Genomic DNA, 23,469 nt, shown 5'->3' with positions numbered 1-23,469 from the left:
GCTAATCTTATAATACCCACTGAAATATCAATGGAAATCAAAGAGTATAACTAACCTTATTAGTGGCATAAGGTGATCATTAAACTGCTTGTCAAAAAGATGAAAAATTGTATTGGCCTGCTGCACAACATCCAAAAAATAGAGATTTGCATTCTTAGAATCTGAAGAAGGAATTCCTAAAATTGGAAGAGTTAGATAAAATATACATACACATATAAATACAAATAAGTAAATGTTAGAATAGTAGTTAAGACATTTATTGTGCATTGAAACAGACAAGGGCTCTCCCTTGTCTGTATAAAACTGTATAAAATGAATTCACGATTAGGTATTATCGGCATGACAAGAGTCCAGCATAAGAGCTGCAAAGTAAAGTGGGACGGAGACACACACACACGCAGGGGACTATTTGACAATTAAAGAACTATTTTTCCAAAGGAAAAAAGTGAACTGGGTGGAAGAAGGATAGGGAGGAAAATGTGCAACAATTAATGAATGGAAATTCAAGTTCTTTGTAAACTTTCATTAAAATCTAAAAAAAAAAAAAATTATTGTGGCAGCAGATAAAGAATGTGGGTTTCATATCCCTAACATGGATAAAGTAATGTTTGTTATAATAAATCACCAATTACGTTTTTGTGAAAAGAGTGAAGTTAAGCTTCTAACTCTCTCAATAAAAATAGATCCAAAATTATTTTACATCTAAATTTTCACCAGCTACAGGCCACGGTCTTCGCAATCCCCTGTTATGCATCAGAGAGTTGGACAATGACCAAGGAGGATAGAAGGAGAATTGATGCCTTTGAGCTGTGGTGCTGGAGAAGAGTATTGAGAATACCGTGGACTGCTAGGAAAACAAACAGATTTGTCCTGGAGAGGGTTAAACTGGGTGGCTCCTTGGAGGCAAGGATTCTGAGGCTCCGTCTAACTTACTTTGGACATGTTGTGAGGAGAGACTGGTCCTTAGAGAGGGACATCATGCTTGGGAGGGTGGAGGGATGGCGCAGGAGAGGAAGGCCCTCTATGAGGTGGATTGATTCAGTGACTGGGATAATTGGGATGGGAGTGTCAGAGACAGTGCGACTGGCACAGGACAGAGCGGAGTTTAGGGCTGTTGTACATAGGGTCGCTATGAGTCGCAGGCGACTCGACGGCACATAACAACAACAACAACAACAACAACAACAACTCTTGTTTTCAGGATTTGCTTGTCTATAAGAAATTATCAATACATTTTAGACTCTAACTTCTTTGCCATTCTCATTCTCTAGTTCTCAATGACTGATTCATATAATTCACTGAACATATTTCCACCATTTTTTATAACCAGAACTCATTATTTCTAAAGATAGCTGATGTTCTAGTTCTGTCCCCTCGCTTTTCCAGTCCCTTACTTTGATTCCATACACTGCTACACACGTGCATGCGCACATGCTGGTGCTGCTCAATATCATCAAGTCTAAAGCCACTCACAGCTAACCCTCCAAAGAGTTTTCAGAGGCAGTCAATTACACAAGAGACTGCCCATCTTTTTTTCCATGGAGTAACCTAGTGGATTAGAACTACGTACCTTTGGGCTGGCTGGACAACTCTTTAGACACAAAAGTTCCCTTATTGTGCATATATTTAGCCTTAAATATTTCTACCAGTGTGCTTCTCTACACATTCAAAAATTTTAAAATTTTAACAATAGGAAAAATATTAAAAGCAAATGAGAAAATAAAAGCATAATAATTAGGATGTGGATATTGAGAAAGGAAAGGATTTTTTTTTCTCCTGTAAAAATCACTAAATGGAAATCCAGTTTCTGTAAACTTTTATGAAAATTAATAAAAAAGGGAAAAAGTAAAGATTCTAATAAACATAACTGACAAAAGAAAGTTAAAATATATGTAGGAAATACTAATTAGTTCTATTAAAGGATGAGACAAGAAAGCAATACTAGTATATTTTTAAGCAGTAAATTATTTCTTTATCAAAGAGTATTCAATGGCATGTAGAAAAACTGGTATACTCATACACATCAGCAGTAGTATAAAATGACGTAAAAACCTAATGAAATTTGTATGTATGAATTTTTTAAAACCTTTTAAACATAAATTAACCTGTTATTTTATTCAAAAGGAATAATTTTAAAAGTAAAGCATTTGAAGCTCTACAGTGTTCACTGCAGCATTACTTAAAAATCCCTGAAAGGAATCAAGATGTCTAATAATGTTGTGAGAAGAGGGTAAACATTGTATAAGGTAGAATCTTTTGGAATCTCTAGACATTATGACAGTGTATACTGACTAAATACTGACATGGAAAACGGTTATAAATATAAGAGCTCTATCCACTCTACAAAGAAAAATTAATGAACTCCTGAGTTTGGGACTTTTGCAAGTGAAAGATAGTAACGTCTTTTAATAAAATAGATAGAATGGGAGAGGAAAAAGTTTAGGTCAAATAGACTAATAAGACTGCTACCCAAGTCATTATTACCCAATTAATATAAATAAAGACAAAAGACCAAAAAGCAAAAGAAATTTGTTTAAACATAAACAATTCCTGTCCAGGTTTATTTTTTAGTATTTTCCTTTCTAAATGTTACATTACTCAAATTCGCCAATGAGAAATTGCTCTCTTTCATTTCTACTCCCTTGACATTTTAGACTTCATAGCTTTAAAATGCATTCTTTGACCCACTGTAGTAACCTATATAACCTACTAAGCCCTACTGGGTGTAAATAATATGAAGGAACCATGTTTTTTTTTAAGCTGTCAGTACCAGGCAAATTTTTGCATTATGGAAGCTTAAAATGCATTATTCATTATACTGATTGTAATTAAAATATATCAAAGTGATGATATAGAAAACATGTAGTTTAACCAAAAAAGACAGAATAAATTTAATACAAAGTTTAATACAAATATACTTACCAGCAAGTCCTGTCTCTAAAGCATATTCAATATGTTCAATACATAAAAATTCCACAAGAATGGTAAAAATTCTAAAGGCATTCCTTGGTAAATCAGAAGGATCAGAGAGCTTTGAAAAACAAAACAAAACAAAAAAACAACCCAAATGCATCATTCCTCAGGCTTACCTTTAAGAAAGGTCAATTTCACTTTAGCAATTTTACATAAGACATACTGTTTGGGTCTCAAAATGCCAATTTAACTTCATGTACCCTTTCAGGATAAAACGTAATTATCTATCATATAATGTTCAGAGTTGAAGAAGTTAATTATCGACTTTAAATCCTCACTGACTATATACAACTAATTGGTGTTCTTCAATTCCTTCCTGGTTTCCTTAGTAACTACACTAATCTTTAGACCTCATCAGTCACTACACCCCAACTGTTACCCTCCTCCTGTGCTCAGCAGATAACCTATACCTTCTTCACAAGTCTGTTGTTACTTACTGTCAAGTCTGAACCAAGTCAAAGCTGACTCCCTAGTGGATTTTCAGAGGCTGTTTATCATACTGGAGGAGACTGTTCCTCTTTCTCCCCGAGAGTGGCTGGTGCTTTTAAGTCGTGTACATTTGGGTTGGCAATGCAACCTCTTACTGCAAGGTCACTAGCTATTATTTTTATTTTTTGTTCTAAACACTCTACTGTTGGTAACTGTTTACAAATAGCTTTGTTTCAAGTGTGTTGTAAAGAAATTCTATAACTTAAGTTTAAAATATTTTCACTGTGAGTGGGTGACCATAATTGAATTTGTTCTCCCATCAATAATTTCCATACATTTTGTCACATGCCACTGACTGCAATCTCCAAAGTGTGACGTCACTCAGCCCCCTTTCTCTTTACCCGTTTCTTATTTCTAGCCCTCTCCTCCTTTCCTAACCCTTCCTACCTTCTGAACTTTGCCTCTGGGCAAATGCTGCTCTGTGGGTCTTGAAGGCTGATTGCCAGAAGGAGTGCTTACTTCCCCAGTGGTCTCATTTGCCCACCCTATTACATGGCTGAAAACTGAGCCACAGTTTTCAGTGGCAGGCAGGAAGAGTGCCTGAGAGTCCTACTCTTCAGGCGTTTCACCAATTTCTATCAGGTATGCCTGGTCTTTTGTAAGAATCTGAGTTTTGTTCTTTGCTTTTCTCCCACTTAACCCAGGATGAACACTAATGTAATCCTTTTCTAAAATAATCCCTTTAGTAGTAGCCAGGCATCAACTAGCTCTCATGAGCTCAGAGGTATGGAGACTGAGGTTCACATGGTCTGTTAGTAATTCAGATTCATTCTCTTCATAAGTGTTTGATTTTCTTCCATTTTCTTTGCTCTAGGTGAAGTGAGCTCAATAGCGGTGCCTCAGATGGGCACTCAATCTATTCAGTTATAGAGTCACAGAGCACTTTGATTTTGAGTTACATTGTGCCAACTGACCTCAATGTCTCCCAAGATAATAGTCCTGATAACCCAGGCTGAGTGGCTCATTTCAAGAAATTAGGTTATGGCTGAGAAGTTGTTATAACTTTGCACCCTGTATGTTCTATTATTGCTTAAAAAAGTAGAAGGACAGCAAGACAGGAAGACCCTCAATAAGATGGACTGACAAAGTGACTGCAACAATGGGCTTAAGTATGGCAGAAAGAGGTGCAGCTGGTGCAGGGCAGGGCAAAGTTTCAATCTGTTGTTCCTTCTGTCACTATGAGTTGCAACTGGCTCAACAGAACCTAATATGCTCTACTATGTTAATGACATATTTTTATGTCATTAGCATACAGAAGTACTGTCAAACCTATATAGATTCACAAGTATAGTGCATTCTCCCATCCACATCTGTGCGGGTCCCAAATCTTGTCTATGTAGCCACTTTGAGGATTATTGCTATTCCTATTATTGCTGGCATGGTAGGTAAGAATTCTTCTAAGAATTGACAGGTCTGTCAATTTGCTGTACAGAGGTAACTCATGGTTTCTGTGATGCTAAACACTGTGACACTAATGTGTCTAATGCAATAATGGCTACCCATGGTGGACAGTGTTTAGTGTAGCTCCCCGATTAAAAAGCTTGGCAGCAGGAGGGGCATCCACTTCTGAAACAGCCTGCCTCCAGAAACTCTATGAACTTAGAGAAACAATGAAATTGATACAAGTGTCAAGGTTTTTGTTCATAGGGTCACTACAAGTCTATGGCTTGACAGCACTTAACAACAAGAACAGTGGGTAAGGAGTTGCACTGCCAAATCAAAGACAGGCCATTCGAATCCTTCAGCTGCTGTGTAGGATGCAATTTACAGCCTTCAAAAAATTACTGGAAGGTCAGTTACTAATTTGTTCTAATAGCAATGAGTTTGAGCAAATAATTTTAAATTGTTTTCTACTTGAAAAATTTTATCTTTTTAAAATTAATTATTAAAAAACAATTGCTTCTAATAAAACAGTATATGTTTCTTAAATCAAGTAAATTAAAAATGTACAAAATTATACATACATTTTATAAATTTATAATCACCCTTACCCTATGGCATCTTTCAAAGGCTTGTTTGGTTTCTTGTAAAAGATTAACCACCACTTCTTGAGATAAGAAAGTTTCTCCATGAGTATCTATACTTGGCCCCAAGGGTAGGTTGGTACGCTGTCGAATTCTTTCTTTCAAATCCTGAATACTAGCACAACATACAGACAAATAAAAATGAAATACTTCATGATACACAGATTTCAATGTCAAGTAGTCTCAAACTTAGTATATATAAAGAAACAAAAATGAACCATCAGCCATGTAATATCTTGTTGTATAAAGTGAAGCAGTCCTGGACCTCTGAAGACTTTTTACTTGAAAAATGAGTAGATTTGGAGTAATATTCTCAAAAGTCCCTTGCAGCTTTACAATTCTGACTCTGCATATAATTAGTTAATACCTGAAGATAGATAATTTAACTCTCTTAACAACTGAGGGTTACTTTAAATGTTTATTACATGGTAGTATCTAAAGTTAGCACATTTCTTGCCCCTAACATATGTCACTCTAGACTACTGCCAGCTACTTAAGAACATTCTTAGGATTATTCTTTCGTTTTTCTAGTCCCTTTTTTGTTACTACTCTTATTCCTAATCATAATTTTTTTCACAATCATTATTTTTGACAACCTGGGAAACAAACACCTGATCAAGGTGAACAGGTATGCAGATTCTGGCCTATGTCATATGGCTCCACAGATGTCATTCTATCTCTAGAATCAATGACATTCCAGATCTCACAAACTAAGATGCCATCAATGCTCACAGTAAAACATTCTCTTCTAATATGTGAATAACCACAGGCCTTAAGACAATATGCCCGTGTACTCAAATCATCAACTCAGAATATCCAAACTGTGAACGGCTTGCTGCTTTGTTTTTACCATGTCTATTAAATATTTTTAAAAATTATGTACTACCTAGTCAATAATTTGGTATCATTTACTCTTTCTTAAAAAACAGAAAGATGACATTTGGTTATGTTAGATCGTTTCAGTAACTAGCTCAAATGCAGAATTTGGCCAAGGATATGAACCTGAGTTAAAGAGTTTTCCACTGAATAATCCAAGTGAGAGTTACTTGACAAGAGTGTTCAAATATAGCCCAATTTTAGTACTGTTACATTTAATTATACTATTTAACAAAATACTCACCCTCCTGTGCCAATGGATCTCTTTTGATGGTTTTTTGAATCATAATAGCGCTGAAGGATCATAGCACTTCTGCTTTTCAAATAACCAGTCTCCACCTCAATATAATTCTCCAAATAGGAAATGAAAATGGATTTGATAAGCTTAGACAAGAAAGTCTGTTTATCAGTACCTAAGTTAAATTCCATCAACTTGCTGGAAAGATTGGTGGTTCTTTTCATGGAAAAGGGGAAAAAAAGATTAATGTATATTTTAGTTATAATAACAATACTAAGGAATATATATTTTTACAATGTGACTTTAGTGACTTGCTAAACCACTGATTCCTAAATCTCAGGAGGGCATTTAGAATGCAGAGGGTAGTTCTAGAAGGTTATACACAATACAGAATGCTCTATTACAAAAACATCGCTTTGAGAACTGCCATTAAGACTTCTGGCGATAACATAGGAAAGGAAACTGGGGCAATAAACTTAGTGGGGAAATAGCAACATAGTGGTAAAATGGCTTCAGGTATGCTTTGGTGCCACTTTTCATGTGGTATCCCAGTCAGAGAAGCCTGTTTGTTCTCTGTTCACCCTCTTTTGCATGTCCATAGGGACTTTCCTTGTATTTCCTATTTCTGATAGTCCCATAAGCATTTCAATTGAGATAAACTTGCTGACTCTTAATTATTTTTTAAAAATTCTTTCAAATTGATGACACTGAGGAAAAGCAATCAGGTTACAAAAAATTAAAAAAATACACCATCTTTCTACAGAAACGTCTGCTCTCTCTAAAAGTACCAATGCCATTTATAAAACCAAATCAACCTCCATTCTAACTTACAGCAACCCTACAGGACAGAATAGAATTTCCCAGCAGGGTTTCCACAACTGTTAGTCTTCACAGAGTGGTTGGTGGGTTTCAACCACAAACCTTTCAACTTGGCAATCCAACTCTCAACTCATTGCACCTAGAGGACTCCTTGCCATTTATAAAAACCAAGGCAAATCTTCACATTAGATTTAAGGGTGAAATTATTAAAAGTGGTAATTTTTCTTTAAAAATTTTTAAATTTAATTACATATAAGTGTAAATGTACTACGTTTAAGAAAAGTTAAAGGCTAGTGAATTAGTTTCTCATTAAAACCAGAAGGAAAATTCTTGAGTCTTTTTTTAAACACGTATAAAATACATTTAATTCCACAATGCGCTAAAAATGCTGTTCTTGTACAGTATTAGTCTATAAAGTCACATTATTTAATGTAAAAAGTTATATTGTCATCTGATAAACTATTAGTCAAAATTACCCATATGTTTCCATTTTCCAATATTTTAAGTCTAAGATCAACTAATTTTTAATAATTAAAATATACCTGGCATATAGATCATAGAGATTTTTAAGGTATTGTTCTGCATCACATTTTCTACATTCTTCTAATTGGTCTTTCACAAAGCTCTAGAAAAAAAAATCAGCATTCTATTAAGAATAGTAAATTTCATAACTTCTCAAGGTATTTTTCTTATGAAATTACTTTCTTGACCTATTCGGATTTAAAATCCAATTTTAAAAAAGCAATACATTGAATATACTAATCATAAAGAGAGAAAACAGGTTTTTATTTCTATTGATCTAATAGTGAATTATAAAAGATCCCTGTCTTAACAATATGCATAAATAATTGAGCAACAACTTTTCTTTAGAAACCAACATAGTTAGGGGAGCTCTGGTGGCCTAGTGGCAAGAAGCTGCACTGCAATCCCAGAGGTATATGGTTCGAATCCACCAGATGCTCTGCCGGGGAAGGAGGGACAATCTCCTCCTGTACCAGTCAGATCTGATTTGACGGTACACGCACAAACACAAATAATAAAATAAATTAAAAAAAGAAACCAACATAGTCTACTAGTTAGCACTAGTTTCCTTTACACCATTATGAGGCATTACTCCAAAAAAGCATTCCTTGTCAGTAACTTGGAAAATATTAAACCTACACTCCTACTTAAGGAACATCACAATAAATATGTTGTTGTTAGGTGCCAGTGAGTTGAGGACAACTCATAGTGATCCCGATGAACAAAAGATCTGAATCTTTTCTATCCTACACCATCCTCATACTTCCTGGCACAGAGAGCTCAATGCAGCAATCACTGTGTCAATACACTTGGCTATGGGTCATACTCTCCTTCACCAACCTCCACTCTTCCCAGCATCATGTCCTTCTCTAAGAAATAGCACCTCCTAGCAAAACCCCAAAGTGTATGAGGCAAAGCCTCATCATTCTTGCCTCCAAAGAGTTCTCCAGTTGTACCCTCTCCAAGACATATGTTTGTTTTTTTGGCCACCCAATGCTCTTCTCCAATCCCACAGCTCAAGGAGTGTCAATTCTTTTTCTGTCATCCTTATTCATTCACAATACATATAGTACCCTAAAATACTACATCCATATCTCCTTTTACTGGGGTTCATGAAATTTCACCTTTTACAAAGTAAAGGTTTATGACAACCTTACGTCAAACAGGTCTAAAACTGTCATTTTCTGAACAACGCATGCCAATGTCAGGTCTCTGTGTCACAATTTGGTAATTCTCATAAGATTTCAAAGTTTTTCATAATGCTAGGGAGCTCCAATGGCCTAATCCTTAAGGAATTGTGCTGCTATCGCAAAGACAGCACCTCCCTGGAAGTTCGAATTCACCAGTAGTTTCACAGAAGAAGATGGGCAATCTCCTTCTGGGTAATTTACAATCTCAGAAAACTCACTAGAAGATCTACTATGAGTCAGTTCCAACTTCATGGCAATGAATGAGAGTATAAAAGTTCTCATCTAACCTGCTTTATTATGGTAATTTATTCACAGTGGCCTAGAATAGAATCTTCAAGATCTCCAAGGTATACCTATAGTTAAAGTCTGGGATTACGTTTAAAAAAAAACATATTTTAAAAAACTAATTTAATGTTGCTTAATACAATGGGGCCAATAGTTTAGAAAATGCTGCCTACAGTACTGTAGAAGTAAAGGATATAAATGAAATATCTGATTTAGTACTTTTCTCCCCATATTTAGTAGCATCTTAAAAAAAACCACTAAAGATGACAATTTTTGTTCCATTATACAAATGCCAATTATTATTGGTCATGTTGAAGAGAAAAAAAAATTCACCTGCTATTCATTTGGACAATAAAGGATTAACAGAATTTAATGCCTTTGAGTTGTGTTGGAGAAGAGTGCTGAATATCCCATAGACTGCCAAAAGAACAAACAGTATGTCATGGGGAAAAGTGCAGCCAGGATGCTCTTTGGAGGAAAAGTGACAAAGCTTTGTCTCTCATAGTTTGAAATGCTGCTAGGAGAAGCTATTCCCTGGAAAGGGACATGATGCTTGGAAGGGTGGAGGGGCAACAAGAACGAGGAAAACCCCAACAAGACCAAATGACACAGGGACTACAGCAACAGGCTCCAGTGCATCAGAAAGTATAAGACAACACATGACAGAGCAAGGTTCAAATCAAGTCTGTTGTTCTCTGGGTGGCGATGAGTCGTACTCAATTCAAACGCACTTAACAACTATACAGATTTGAAGTACATACCCTGATGACATTTAGTAATTAGACATTTAGGTAAATTGTGAAACTGTCCCTGTGAATGTTCATTGAAACTAATAAAATTTAATAATAATAAAAAAAACAGGAAAAAAAAAAACCAAAAACAACACAGTATCAGCATTGTTTTCTCCTTAACCAGAAACGTAGAAATACTGTCCTTAAAGTTAACGCATATGTAAACTACAGTTTAAGAAATGTTTAAATATAGGAGGAAAATACACACTCACACCCACACCCAGTCACTCACTTAACCACCCCCAACATACACATATTATCCTAAGAGAAACCTAATGTCATTGTTCAAAATTACCTGCAATTTTATCTCAAATACATTCTGAATAAGTTTAGCCAGTACTGTTTCTGGACTGCTAAAGATATCTCCAACTTGTTTGTTTACCCGTTGACAGAGTACTGCTGCATCTTCAAATATATCATTTCTCAAGTAAGCACCCTAGGGAGAAACGGCATTTTACATAGTAAATATACAGTTTATTAATGGGATTTTTAAAAAAAAATGTTACCAGTATTAAATAATTAAAAAAAAGTACTATTTCATTACCTCCTGGCACTGCTTTATATAAACATCGACACAATGTGAATAACCCTAGAAAAAAGAAACACTGTTATCACTGTCCAGGATTAATTTTCACAGTAAATACATAATGTCATATGTAATAAAGTTATGCCTATGTCCCAATGAACAGTCAATAGTAAAAACTGTTGAAGACAGTGGTAAAGAAGATACTTAATGAGACAGACTGTCACAGCATAGTAACGAAGAACTCAAGCACAGGACAGGACCAGGCTTTGTTTCCCTCTGTGGTACACGGGGTTACTAGAAATTTAAATAGGCCCAAGAGCACTAACAACAAGACTTGCTGAACATCAAGAAAACTGAAGGGAACAAATAACATGTTTCTTCACTTCATATGATGAAATGATAAGTTATATTATATCCTTGTTGGACTTTAGAATGAAAAAAGCTGAGATCCAGCTGAATAAAGTAATTTTAGCCGTATGAGCATGTTGGATTTTCCTTCAACTCCAACTTACACATATGTGCGTATATGTACATACACAAAGAATGTAGATATTAAGGAAAGGTGGTTTGTTTCTTTGGTGCTCTGTGTGTGTGTTTCCTTCTCTTTAAGTCAAAGTAATTGTCTCCTCTTGTTAGAATATGAGCAGAGCTACTGATAATCCTTAGGTCTGATAATTGTGAAACTTACTTTAGAATGAATTTTAACAAAATGTACATAATGCACAAAAATTTGTACTATTAAAATCACAGGAAAGAGACTTTTTTTGCCTATTAACAAACCATACTTAAAAATAAACAATACAAAGTGTTCTGTGTTCTCAAAGGCTATCTTCAAAATTCATTCAGATGATACTTAAATGAGGAGTCCAACAAACTGCTTTCATTTCTCTAATCTAAATTATATAAAGAACAGATAAAAGCAGCACAATTTTGTTAAGTAAAAGCTATGCAGAAATATTTTCACAAAGAAAATGTTTCCTTAGTTCAAATTCCAGCCATCCCATGATCATTCCTTCGTGGTACCACCTGATAGCTATCACTGAATTTAAGTCTGCCTAGTCACATTCCATTTATCTCTCTGGTTCCTATATTCCAAAACCCGAATCAAATACTTAATGTTATGTCTTCTTGCTTTTAAACTATTTTTAACATTATCTGATTGAAAAAGCAACATTAATTAAGAAAAAGGCAGGCAACATAATCTCTTATATCGAGCTACATAAACATTCATTGGTAAACATCATTAAAAAGATTTTTTTTAATACGTTTAACCACTATGCTATGGAAGGTTTTTTTTTCTATATTGTTATTGTTGTTAAATGCAACTTATAGCGACCCTATGAAGAAAAGATTCAAACCCAGTTCCTGTCCTGCACCATACTCACACCTCCTGACACACAAGAGTCCACTGAAGCAGTCATCATGTCAATCCACCTGTTTGAGGGTCTTCCGCTCCTTTGCTGATCCTCCACCCTTCCCAATATTCTAATGACTTCCAACCTGGGCTCTACCACTACACTACTATAACTATCCTCTTTGTTTAATGTCCATAAGGTTCTCAAAAGCCTTTTATTTAGGAAGTAGATGGCCCACCCTGCTTCCTAGTCTGTCTCAACCAGAGAGTTCCACAAAAACCCATTCACTATGGGAAACTAAAAGCCTACAGCACCCGGTATTCCCAAGTGGTCTCCCATCCCAAGAGTAACCAGGGCCGACCCTGCTTAGCTTCCAAGATCAGACAAGATCGGGCACATCACCAGTTAGTTATAGGGATTTCTAGTGGCATAGCTGTATTTCTTTACATGAAGTTTGTATCACAAACTATTTTGTCTGATGACATTTGCAAGATGAGAACTGATTACTGCAGTTTTAACAGTACCATGATGAGGTATGTGTTTTGAGTTGCTTCTCTTTATTTAAACATTAAATATGTAACACTTTAGATAATATATGGAGAAAAATATAGGATGTAAATGTAAATATTTCCAAATTATGAAAATTATTATTGTGATAATTAAGAGAGGAAAACTGGAGACTATAGAAGCCAGTATTTGTATAATCTTCACAGGCTTAAAGACTGGTCTTTACTTTTACTTTTTACTATTTACCTTAAAATGAAGTAAAACTGCCGCTACCTCTCTCATTCTGGAGATCTCACCTCTTCTTTGAGCACTGGTAAATTCCTGAATCAGTTGGCATTCTAAATCATGGTACTTACCTAAAATGAAAAAGTCAGTCCTATGGTTATCATGAAACAGAAAACATCTGAATTACTCATGAAATTCTGAATTCTTTATAAATATAATGATTACAAGTCTTTTAAAAGAATTATAAAAACATCCTTAGAATACAGGGAGTACTAGCCCCTATATCGTCTAGGATAGTTCTAAAATACAAAAACTTGTAAATTGTTAAAACAGGTGAACTGCCTATAATTCAATCTATTTACTATTATTATGTAAATTAAAAGCCGACTGAAATACATTCTCTAGATGCCATTCCTAAAGGTAACAAGCAGTACATCTTAGAACTGAAGCTGTGAAATGGGCAAGGACAACGGTGTAACTCTTCATTTGCCTTCAAACAAGCCCCTACTATGAAAAACATTTGACTGAAGCACCAAATTTCATTTTAAGTAACATATGGTATTTGATTCACTGTATTTGAATCTCAAATTCTAGAATAAATATCTGATATTTACAGTAATCTATAGTGACCAATACTATTCCAAAGAAGTTCAACTATCTTTATTATTCTTATTCTTAAACCACTAGCAGAAATAAGAGCCTCCCAGATAGTAACAGTGTTTTGGTTGCCATAGAGCCCTCAAACACAATGGTCTTTCTAAAAACCTAAAATGATGTAGCCTAAAATATAATTTAACAATTTTCAAAAACCAAGCTAGTTATATAAGGAGTTCAAGGGGCACTGAAATGCTCATATAATTTGAGCTTTGCAAAGAACCTCCTATATGTATGGATTAAAAAAATATAAAAAATAAATCATTAACTTAAAAATTTAAATACAAAGCTATTTTTAAAATTTTAATTTATTATTAATTTCAGGAAAAATTTACAGACTTTGGATTTCCATTTATTCATTGTTACACTTGAGACAGTTTTGATGCATAGCAACCCTCTACAGGTTTCTCAAGCTGTAAATCGTAATGGGACAAGGCTGCCTATCTTTCCCCTGAGAAGCTGACGGCAGATTCAAAGTACTGAAGACTTGCGGTTGTTGGATTAGCAGCTCAACTCGCTATGGAATACGTCACTAGAACTCCCATCATTTTTAAAGAAGTAGGGAGATAACATACATACATACATACATACATACATACATACATACATACATACATACATACATACATATATACGTTGCTGCTGGTAGGTGCCTTTGAGTTGAGAAACCTATGAACATCAGACCTGAATCCTGTCCTACCCAGTGCCATCTTCATCATCTCTGACTCACTGGAGCCCACTCCTGTAGTCCCTGTGTCATGCTCTGTGGGGGCCTTCTTTCTTCTGCTGACCCTCCACCTTTCCAAGCATAATGTTGCTTTCCAAGGAATAGCCTCTGCCAGCAAAAAGCTCAAAGTATGAGAGATGAAGATTCACCAACTTTGCCTCCAAGGAACACTCTGGCTGAATTTTTTTCTTACATATCTGTTTGTGTATCTTATAAGACTATTTAATTGTCTTCCGGAAACTTTTCATACACACACATACATAACACTGTTAGGTGCTGTGGTACTGAGCACAACTCACGGTAATCCTGTGAACCCTTGCCCTATCCTGGAACTTCTTCAACAAGCTACCATGCTCAAGCTCACCACTGCAGTCACTATGTCAATCCATCTCACTGGGGTCTTTCTTTCACCAACTCTGCTTTGTCCAGCAAGATAACTTTTCCCAAAAGAATGAAGTACAAGGCATAGAACTCTGGATCTCAAAACCTACTGCACAGCTGTAATAATCAAGAAAGCATGATACTAGTGCAATGACAAGCAGACACCAATGGAACAGACTCAAGAACCCCAAAATTAACTCATCTATCTATGGTTACTTGATGTACGACAAGGGAACAAAATCTATCAAATGAGAAAACAACCTCTTCAACAAATGGTGCTGGCAAAACTCGACTGCTACCTGCAGAAAGCTGAAGCAAGATCCACATCTCTTATCATATACAAAAATCAACTCACGGTGGACCAGAGACCTAAGCATAAAGCCCAAAACTACAAACATCCTAAGAGACAAATTGGGACCACACTTAGACAGCCTCATCCTTGATATAAAGAGATAGTCAAATACAGTCAGAAATATACAACCAGGAGAGGATAAAACTGATGAATGAGACCTTCTAAAAACTAAATCCCCATGCATATCAATACTTTTTTTCCAATAGGGGGAAAAGAGAATCTACTAACTTGGAAAAAGTATTTTTCAATACCATCTCACACAAGGGTCTCATAACAGAAGTTTACAGACCACTACAGGGCCTCCAGAAGAAAAAAGACTGATAACCCAATTACAAAATGGGCAAAAGACATGGAAAGGTTTTTCACAGAGGAAGACATTTGGTTGGTCAACAGACACATGAAGAAACACCCAAAATCAATGGGAGTAAGAGATGTAAATCAAAACCACAATGAGATACCATCTCACTCTGGTAGGAGTGGCAAAGTTTAATAGGTTAGGCAAGTAATAAATGTTGGAGAAGATGTGGAGAGATAGGAACTCTCACACACTGCTGGTGAGATTGTAAAATAGTACAACCACTCTGGAAGGGAGTTTGGAATTTCCTTAAAAAGCTGAACATAGGAATTCCATATGATCCAGCTATTCCACTACTAGAAATATTACCAAGGAAATTAGAACTGAGACACAAACAGAGATGTGTATACCAATGTTTATAGCCATGTTGTTCACAATTACAACAATGTGGAAACAGCCTAAGCAATCAAATAGAGAGAGACATTGTGATATATTCACATGATGGAATACTACAGAGTATTAATTATAATTAATTTCAAAAATTATTATATAACTTGGGAGAGAGTGGAGGGCATTATGCCAAGTGAACTAACTCGGTCTCATAAGGATAAATAATATATAAGATAATTATTGTAAAAACAGAAGGATATTTAATAAGACGTATATGGGGATCCAAGGGTGAAAGGGATGGGAAAAGAAGGGTGAGGGTGAGTTGCGGGGAAATCATAGGATTATACAATTTGGTGGGTGGGAGGGTTGGTAAAGGAAATAGAAAAGATCAGACAGGGATCTAGAAAGACAAGGTAATAATGCACATGGTTTAATGGTGATTGATTTTATTAAACATAATGAATGAGAATGATTGTATGAAACTCAATGCATATGAAGATGGTGGATAGTGTGAAACACAATATAGATGAACTTTGTACACAAACCACTGTAAAATTTTAAAATAAACCAAACAACTCACTCAACATAAAACAAAAAAAGAACTAACTTGACAGCACCTAAAAACTGCCACTCAGCTTTTAAAATGCAGTATCACTAATATTGTTCTGATCCCTACGCCCAATCTGGCCCCTCTTATTTTTCACCTTCAGAAATAATAAAAAATGTATACTGAAAAAAAGAAAATCTTTTTCCAAAGAGTGGCCTCTTCTGATTACATGCCCAAAACAGGTTAGATGACATTTCATCATTCTTGCCTCTAAGGAGCGCCTTGGCTGCATTTCCTCCAAGACAAATGTATTTGTTCTTTTGACAGTCCTTGGTATAGCCAATACTCTTTACCAACATCACAATAAAAGGTAGTGACTCTTCTCCAGTCTTCTTTATTCACTGTCCAAGTTTCAGATGGATTGAAAGAAAATGAAAATACCATACTCATTGTTAAGTGCTGCCACATAAGCTCCAATTCAGTGACCCTTTGTATAACATAATGAAACCTGCCCAATACTATATCATATTCTTAATCTGTTTTACATATTGTGTGTGTGTGTGGTTTCAGAGAAAGGAAAAAATTCAGAGAATGACATTATTCACATTATCTCCTTTTTTTAGTTGGCTTCTTTTTTCACACAAGTAATTTTATATATGTAAAAAGTTTAAATAAATAAAACTTACTTGCAATTTTGGATTTTACTTCTGAAAATCTGAAATATAAAGAGTCAATGATTAGGTTCATTAGTTCTGAGAAATATACAACTGATATATAACAATAAGAGAAAAACCAGTTGTCAGATAAATAGGAATGCTCCATAGTATGCTTGCAATTTTCTTATAAAAGTAGAACCAACATGGGGCAAGACTGAGAAAAACTAGATAAATTATGTATACTGCATTGAAACAGATGATGGAGAGAATAGTTTAAAAGCGATATAAGATAGGGTATTATGATTATCACAGGAATCCAGAATTAAGGTTGCAGAGTGGAGTATATTCAGGGCGGTGGTGGTGGGTGGGTGCGAGGGGATTGTATACCAATGAAAGAATTTTTCTTTTACTTTATAAAGAGAGGAGCAAACTGAGGGGGAGGGGTGGGCAGGGAAAAAATGCAACAATGAATGAATGGAAATTTTAAAAAAAATAAATAAATAAAACCAACAAACAACAATAATCACACAAAATGAGACCGCTCATCTTTCACTTGTTGCTGAGCAACTTGTAGTTTAGAACCATTGAACTTTGGGTTGATAGTGCAACTCCTTACTACTAAGCCACTCAAGCTCCCTGAAGAAACTGGTAGAAATCTATACTTTCTTCATCTTGGATTTTAATGGTTGGTGTGCAAATGCAAATTAAAATTTTTTTAACAAGTCATCCTTGTGCACGTATGGAAAAAACCCTAAGAATACTGTACTTAAAAACTGTCAAAGGTGGTATTTGTGTGTGATGAAAATTATGCCATCTGAAAAAAAAATCATAAAACCAACAATATTTTAAAAAATACATAGAAAGGTGGGGTTATTTTTAGGTTGGCTTCCCTCTCCCATTTCCAAAAAAAGGGCAAAACAGAGAAGTGAGATTGACAGAACGTATGCCAGGTGATAAAATGAAATATGGGCAATTTAAAGGGATAGGTGAAATAAAATAAAATGAAATTTAATAACCATTTCCTTTGCTAAGAAAAGTGATATAATTTGAGGAAAAGAGATATAATTTAAGGAATTCTCCATAAAGCACCCAATCATCTAGTCCATCTCAAAACTGACTCACTATCCTGATTCATATTCACTGGCATTTTAAATGCACTTGATGGTTGGTTTTCTCCCTCCCCTGAAATATTGAAAAATGAAGTTCTGTTATTACTATTTAAAAGAAAAACAATTATGAATAAGTACATGTTAGATGAATTGCTTTAAAACTGGGGGGGGGGAATGGAGGCATAAAAAAGAATGCAATGAATGTTAACAGAGGAACTAATTTTTAGAAATAAAAATCCAAAATGTAAGTGTACTACAAACTAGCAATCTTTCTAGGGAGTTCTGGTGGCTCAGTGGTAAGGCATTGCATTGAAAACCCAAAGGCACACAGTTCAAATCCATCAGGTGCTCTGTGGGAGAAAGACAGGCAATCTCTACTTATGCAATTAACAGCCTCTGAAAATCTGATGGAAAGTTGGCCATGAGTTGGTTCTGACTTGAAAGCACATAATAAACCAGCAACATCAACAGATCTTTTTCAAATCTCAAGTACCAAGACATTTACACTGCATGGAAAACTGATGTAAAATCCGATGCAGTCAGTTTGGAGGGAGAGAAGAACAGGTGACAATAGAAATGCAAAAGATAGATGGAGGAAATGAAAACTTCGAGAGTCACTAAAAAAGAGATGTGTTAGAGTAATAGTGGGCAAAGAGTGAATACAAAACCGTATTTATCAGCGTGAGGGAAAAAATCTGATTAGTATGTGTTCAACTATAAAGCATGGTAGACGTTTAAAAAACTGTAAGAGAAGTACATAATTGAGATTGGAAAGAGTTAAGTATTTGTGCAGTTGTTTAAGAGAGAAAGAATGAAATGTAGAAAAAAGGTACAAGCCAGATCTGACAGTTCTGAAGCACCTACTGTGAATCAGGACATATTTTCTCTCTGTCAATAAATGGTAAAATTCTTAATAGAAATGAGGTTACTTTAAAAATTATTTCCATATTAATTCTGGGCAAGTATGATTAGTAACAATAGCTAAATATTGACAAATGATCATTATTGCTTAACCTTTATGCTACGAACAGCTGGGAGTAAAATGAAGATATACAATTTATGCTATTAAATCATTCTCAATGTTCATAATTAAGATAATGATTATGTTTTAAATATAGCCAATTGTTGCCATTTAGACTCAGAATGACCCTTCAGGACAAAACAGAGATGGCTCATTGGGTTTCCATAGCTGTCATCTTCACAGACACGGAAACTGTCACATCTTTCTCCCACACTGTAGGTGGCAGATTCAAGTTACTAGCTATTCAGTTAGGAGTGAATACGTAACTCCTGTACTACCAGGGATCATTTTAAGTATACTATTTGACTGGAACAGCACATCAGCAGAGAACTGTCAGAAGTCCAGGCTGTGTTTAGAAGAGGTCTTGGTACTAGGGATATTGTAGCTAATGTTAGATGGATCTTGGCTGAAAACATGGAATACCAGGGGAATGTCTATCTTTGTTTCAATGATTATGCAAAAAGGCGTTTGACTGTGTGGACCATAACAAACTGTGGCTGACTCTGAGAAGAATGGGAATCCCAGAACACTTGATCATGCTAATGAGAAACCTATACTTGGACCAAGAGGCAGCTGTCAGAACAGAGCAAGTAAACACTGCATGGTTCAAAATTGTGAAGGGCATATGCCAGGGATGTGTCCTGTCTCCATACCATTTCAACCTGTATGCAGAAAAGATTATCCGGGAGGCTGTGCTCTATGAGAAGTGTGGCGTCAGGATTGGTGGAAGATCTATCAACAATCTGCGTTATGCTGATGACACAACTCTGCTTGCTGAAACTGAGGAGGACCTGAAGCGCTTGCTGCAGAGGGTCAAGGACTACAGCCTTCAATATCGATTGAGGCTCAATGTCAAGAAGACAAAGATTCTCACCACTGGACCAATTGGCAGCATCAGGATGGATGGTGAAGAGATTGAGATTGTTCACAGCTTTAGTTTGCTTGGCTCCACAATCAACACTCTTAGCACCAGTAGCCAGGAAATTAAAAGAGGTATTGAGATGGGACAGTCTGCTGTTAGGGACCTTTCCAAAGTTCTGAAGAGCAATGGTGTCTCTCTGGAGACTAAGGTGCATCTGATACAGGTCATGGTCTTTGCAATCACTTGTTATGCATCAGAGAGTTGGACAATGACTAAGGAGGATAGAAGGAGAACTGATGCCTTCGAGCTGTGGTGCTGGAGAAGAGTACTGAGGGTACCATGGACTGCTAGGAAAACAAACAGATTCATCCAGGAGAGAGTTAAAGCAGGTGGCTCCTTGGAGGCAAGGATTCTGAGGCTTCATCTAACATACTTTGGACATGTTGGGGACTGGTCCTTGGGACATCATGCTTGGGGAGGATGGAGGGACAGCACAGGAGGGGAAGGCCCTCTATGAGGTGGATAGATTCAGTGACTGGGGTCATTGGGATGGATGTACCAGAGACAATGTGATTGGCACAGGACAGAGAAGAGTTTAGGGCTGCTGTATATATGGTTGCAATGAGTTGCAAGCAACTCGACGGCACATAACAACATTTCCTATCTGTACCTACATATTGCCAGGTATCATCAAAACAGTAACAATTATGTCCAAAAGAAAAACTTTTTCAACTATTTACATGGGTGAACTATTATTACCAAATTCTATTTCAAGACTAACAATCTATCATCTAGAGGAAATAATGAAAAAAAAATCCTTCTTAGTGAAGAGTTTCTTTTAGCAAGAAAGTGTTAATACCTAATTTAGTAATGGCCCTGGGACATTGCATCTAAAACAGAGATTCTTAATCTGAAGTCCCTAGGAAAGGATTCAAAGATAAGCCATAGATCTAAAATTCCACGGTATACAGAAACATTTTGGAAGTAGCTTTCACTAGTGCCCATGACCTCAAACAGCTTAAGAACCACTATCTAAAGTTAGGTAAAAGAAGTAGAATGATCATATGCCTAAACTCTCAATGTCCCCTACCATCTTGGTTCTCTAAGTTGAAAGAATGAAAACACAATATTCTCTTTCATCTAATCATTTTCTTTCCCTTGTAGTTGAGGCTGTTTATGTGGATCCAAAAACCTCATGAGATCTAGTTCCTTTGTTTGAAGGTTTAGGGTCATGATTTCATGGGTTATCCCAAATAATTGGCCTAGAAACATGTTTTAACAGTGCTTCTGCTCTACCTCCTGGTTTGAAGTGCAGTTCCTGTTGTCTTAAAAACAACTATCAAAGGCATAACAATTGGTCTCCAGTCACTTGGAACTAAACGGGAGAGGGCAGTTAGAAATGGGAAGAGAAAATGAAATGTGTGAACAACAGACTCTATGAACAACTGCCTTTGTCATGGAACCAGAAGAACTAGTCACATTTTTTTAAATTTTATTATTTGTGTGTGTGTGTGCACTGTAAAATCAGATCTGACTGGTACAGGAGACTGTCTCTCCTTCTCCAGCAGAGCATCTGGTGGATTCTAACCGCACACCTCTTGGATTGCAGTGCAGCTTCTTGCCACTAGACCACCAGAGTTCCCTAAGAACTAGTTACATTTAATGAATATTTTGTTCAAATCTTCCACAGAAGACTCTTGATCAAAGCAGGGAAATGCAGAATTGAATTTCAAATGCTCATAAACCCCTAAAATGACAGTCCTGAGACAATCATTAAATCTTAAACCAATAATATCCCCTGAAATCTTCTTAAAATAAAACAACAGGTCAGCTTTCTCAGTTAAAATGGTCTACCTTGAGTATTGGTGCTCTCTTAAGATCTACATGGGATCAAACTGATAAGAATTCAAAAGACAAGACAAAATTTTAGAGGGTCATAATTTACCTTAATTGGCAGGAACAACATTAAAAAGGAGGATGAGATTAGTTGTACAAGTTCAATGTAATCAATGTAGAAATGAAAGCACATGTAGAAACATATTTTACTGTGTGCACATGCCACAACAAAATACCTAGGGGAAAAACTTTTTCTCTGAAGAAAAACATTTTACTAATGAACAAAAATAATCATAAAGAAAAAAATTTCTTTTGGCTGAGCAAATAATTTTTTTTAATCTTATACTGATTTATTTATGAAGTCTGAATACATTGTTTTTCACACAAGATCTTTCTCATTTTTTTTGACCCACACACACATCAAATTGTGCAAACCTAGATAAACACCCCCTTCCCACCCATCAAAATTTTTATTCTAGAAATGAGATCATACATTCAAATGAACTCTTGAGAAATAAACTTGCCTGTCAAAAGGTAGCTCCTGGGCAATTAGGTGCAACTTCTGAATGATGTCTGCTGCCTCCTTTATCTATCAAAAAAATAAAATAATTAAAATAAATATCCTATGCATGCCAAAATTAATTATTACACACATAACTGAAAATAGCAATATACCCCTTTGTAACCCCAGAATCCCTACTTTTGGTCAATTTTATTTTAAAAATGCACAACGCATCTAACCTTGTTTACAACAGGTATGCATCTGGGGTTTGATCAATCATGAGTCAACAAAGCATTTCTCCTTCTGCTTCTGAGAATTCATTATTTTACAATGCCATTATACCCTCCCAAGTGAAACCTGTAGTTCAAGTTTACTGTGAAGAAATTAAACTACTTCTTGCTGGAAATAAAAGTGTAAGTCTATTCTAAGTTTTATGAACCTACAAAGAATAAATATGATTCGCGGAAAATTATCTGGCTTATACAGCTACATATATCCCATTTTAAGCTAAGTGAATAAGACAAAACCAAAAAGAATCCTACCTATAAAATGTACTATAAATTTGTTTGTTTTAAAAACAAAGATAAAGTTTACTATAAAATCTCTTTTATATTAAATTAAATACAATTAAGTGTGTACTTACTTAAGGTATGGTACTAAAGGCAATAGTTCTAAAATTCTGAAAATGCTGCTATTTAATTGTTTCTACCCATAATATAGTGTTGGAGAGTTACATATTTACATTTCTTAATCACAGAGTTTTCATTCTGGCACAGTTTAAAACTATTTCTAGCTCAATAACTGATTTTATGATTATTCATTTTTTTCCACACTGAAAAAATAAAAACAATGATCTGGTGGCCTAGTGGCTTGGCAGTTCAAATTCACCAGTTACTCCATTGGGAGAAAGATGAGAAATCTCCTCTTGTGCACTTTACACCCTCTAAAAATCTGCTGGTAGGTCAGGTATGAGTTGAGTTTGAAAAACATTAATATAGCTTTTCCTATCTAAATACTCCCGTGAAACTTGTTCAACAATTGTGATTAGGAAGAGCAGAGACTGTAAATCACTTACAGCTTCAAGTGACAGTGAATATTAGCATAGCTACTTCTGTTACCTCTTCTCTCCTAGTCATCATATTACTGTCATTTTCCGTTATCAACAGCTGGTCTATCCTGCTGCACATGGACTGTAACGAAGGCATCACTATTTCCCATGTCATTTAGTTGTATTAGCTATGTACATGGTTTTCTCCTCACTTCTTTCAAAAAGAATCTGCTTAGCACACAGCCAGCTTTGTGTCCATCAACAGTCTG

At 35.7% G+C, this 23,469-nt stretch overlaps 1 protein-coding gene across 2 annotated transcripts in view; it reads right to left on the bottom strand.

Annotated features, from left to right (window-relative positions):
- The window catches only part of EXOC5 (exocyst complex component 5), a 73,207-nt gene that overhangs the window by 4,361 nt on the left and 45,377 nt on the right, over positions 1-23,469 (bottom strand). For both annotated transcript variants that reach the window (XM_006894329.1, XM_006894330.1), the window contains 10 exons: positions 22,175-22,239; positions 16,853-16,881; positions 12,842-12,951; positions 10,752-10,796; positions 10,503-10,643; positions 7,962-8,044; positions 6,607-6,816; positions 5,454-5,601; positions 2,923-3,031; positions 56-176 (listed from right to left, as the gene is read on the bottom strand). In XM_006894329.1, the coding sequence (XP_006894391.1) occupies positions 56-176; positions 2,923-3,031; positions 5,454-5,601; positions 6,607-6,816; positions 7,962-8,044; positions 10,503-10,643; positions 10,752-10,796; positions 12,842-12,951; positions 16,853-16,881; positions 22,175-22,239 (1,061 nt within the window). The remainder of the gene's footprint in view (positions 1-55; positions 177-2,922; positions 3,032-5,453; positions 5,602-6,606; positions 6,817-7,961; positions 8,045-10,502; positions 10,644-10,751; positions 10,797-12,841; positions 12,952-16,852; positions 16,882-22,174; positions 22,240-23,469) is intronic.

This window comes from Elephantulus edwardii, unplaced genomic scaffold (genome assembly GCF_000299155.1).
Source record: "Elephantulus edwardii isolate Elephantulus edwardi_28Jun2011 unplaced genomic scaffold, EleEdw1.0 scaffold00140, whole genome shotgun sequence".
NCBI lineage: Eukaryota > Metazoa > Chordata > Mammalia > Macroscelidea > Macroscelididae > Elephantulus > Elephantulus edwardii.
The sequence above is the reverse complement of the archived record's forward strand: the minus strand, read 5'-3'. Positions and strand labels throughout refer to the sequence as shown.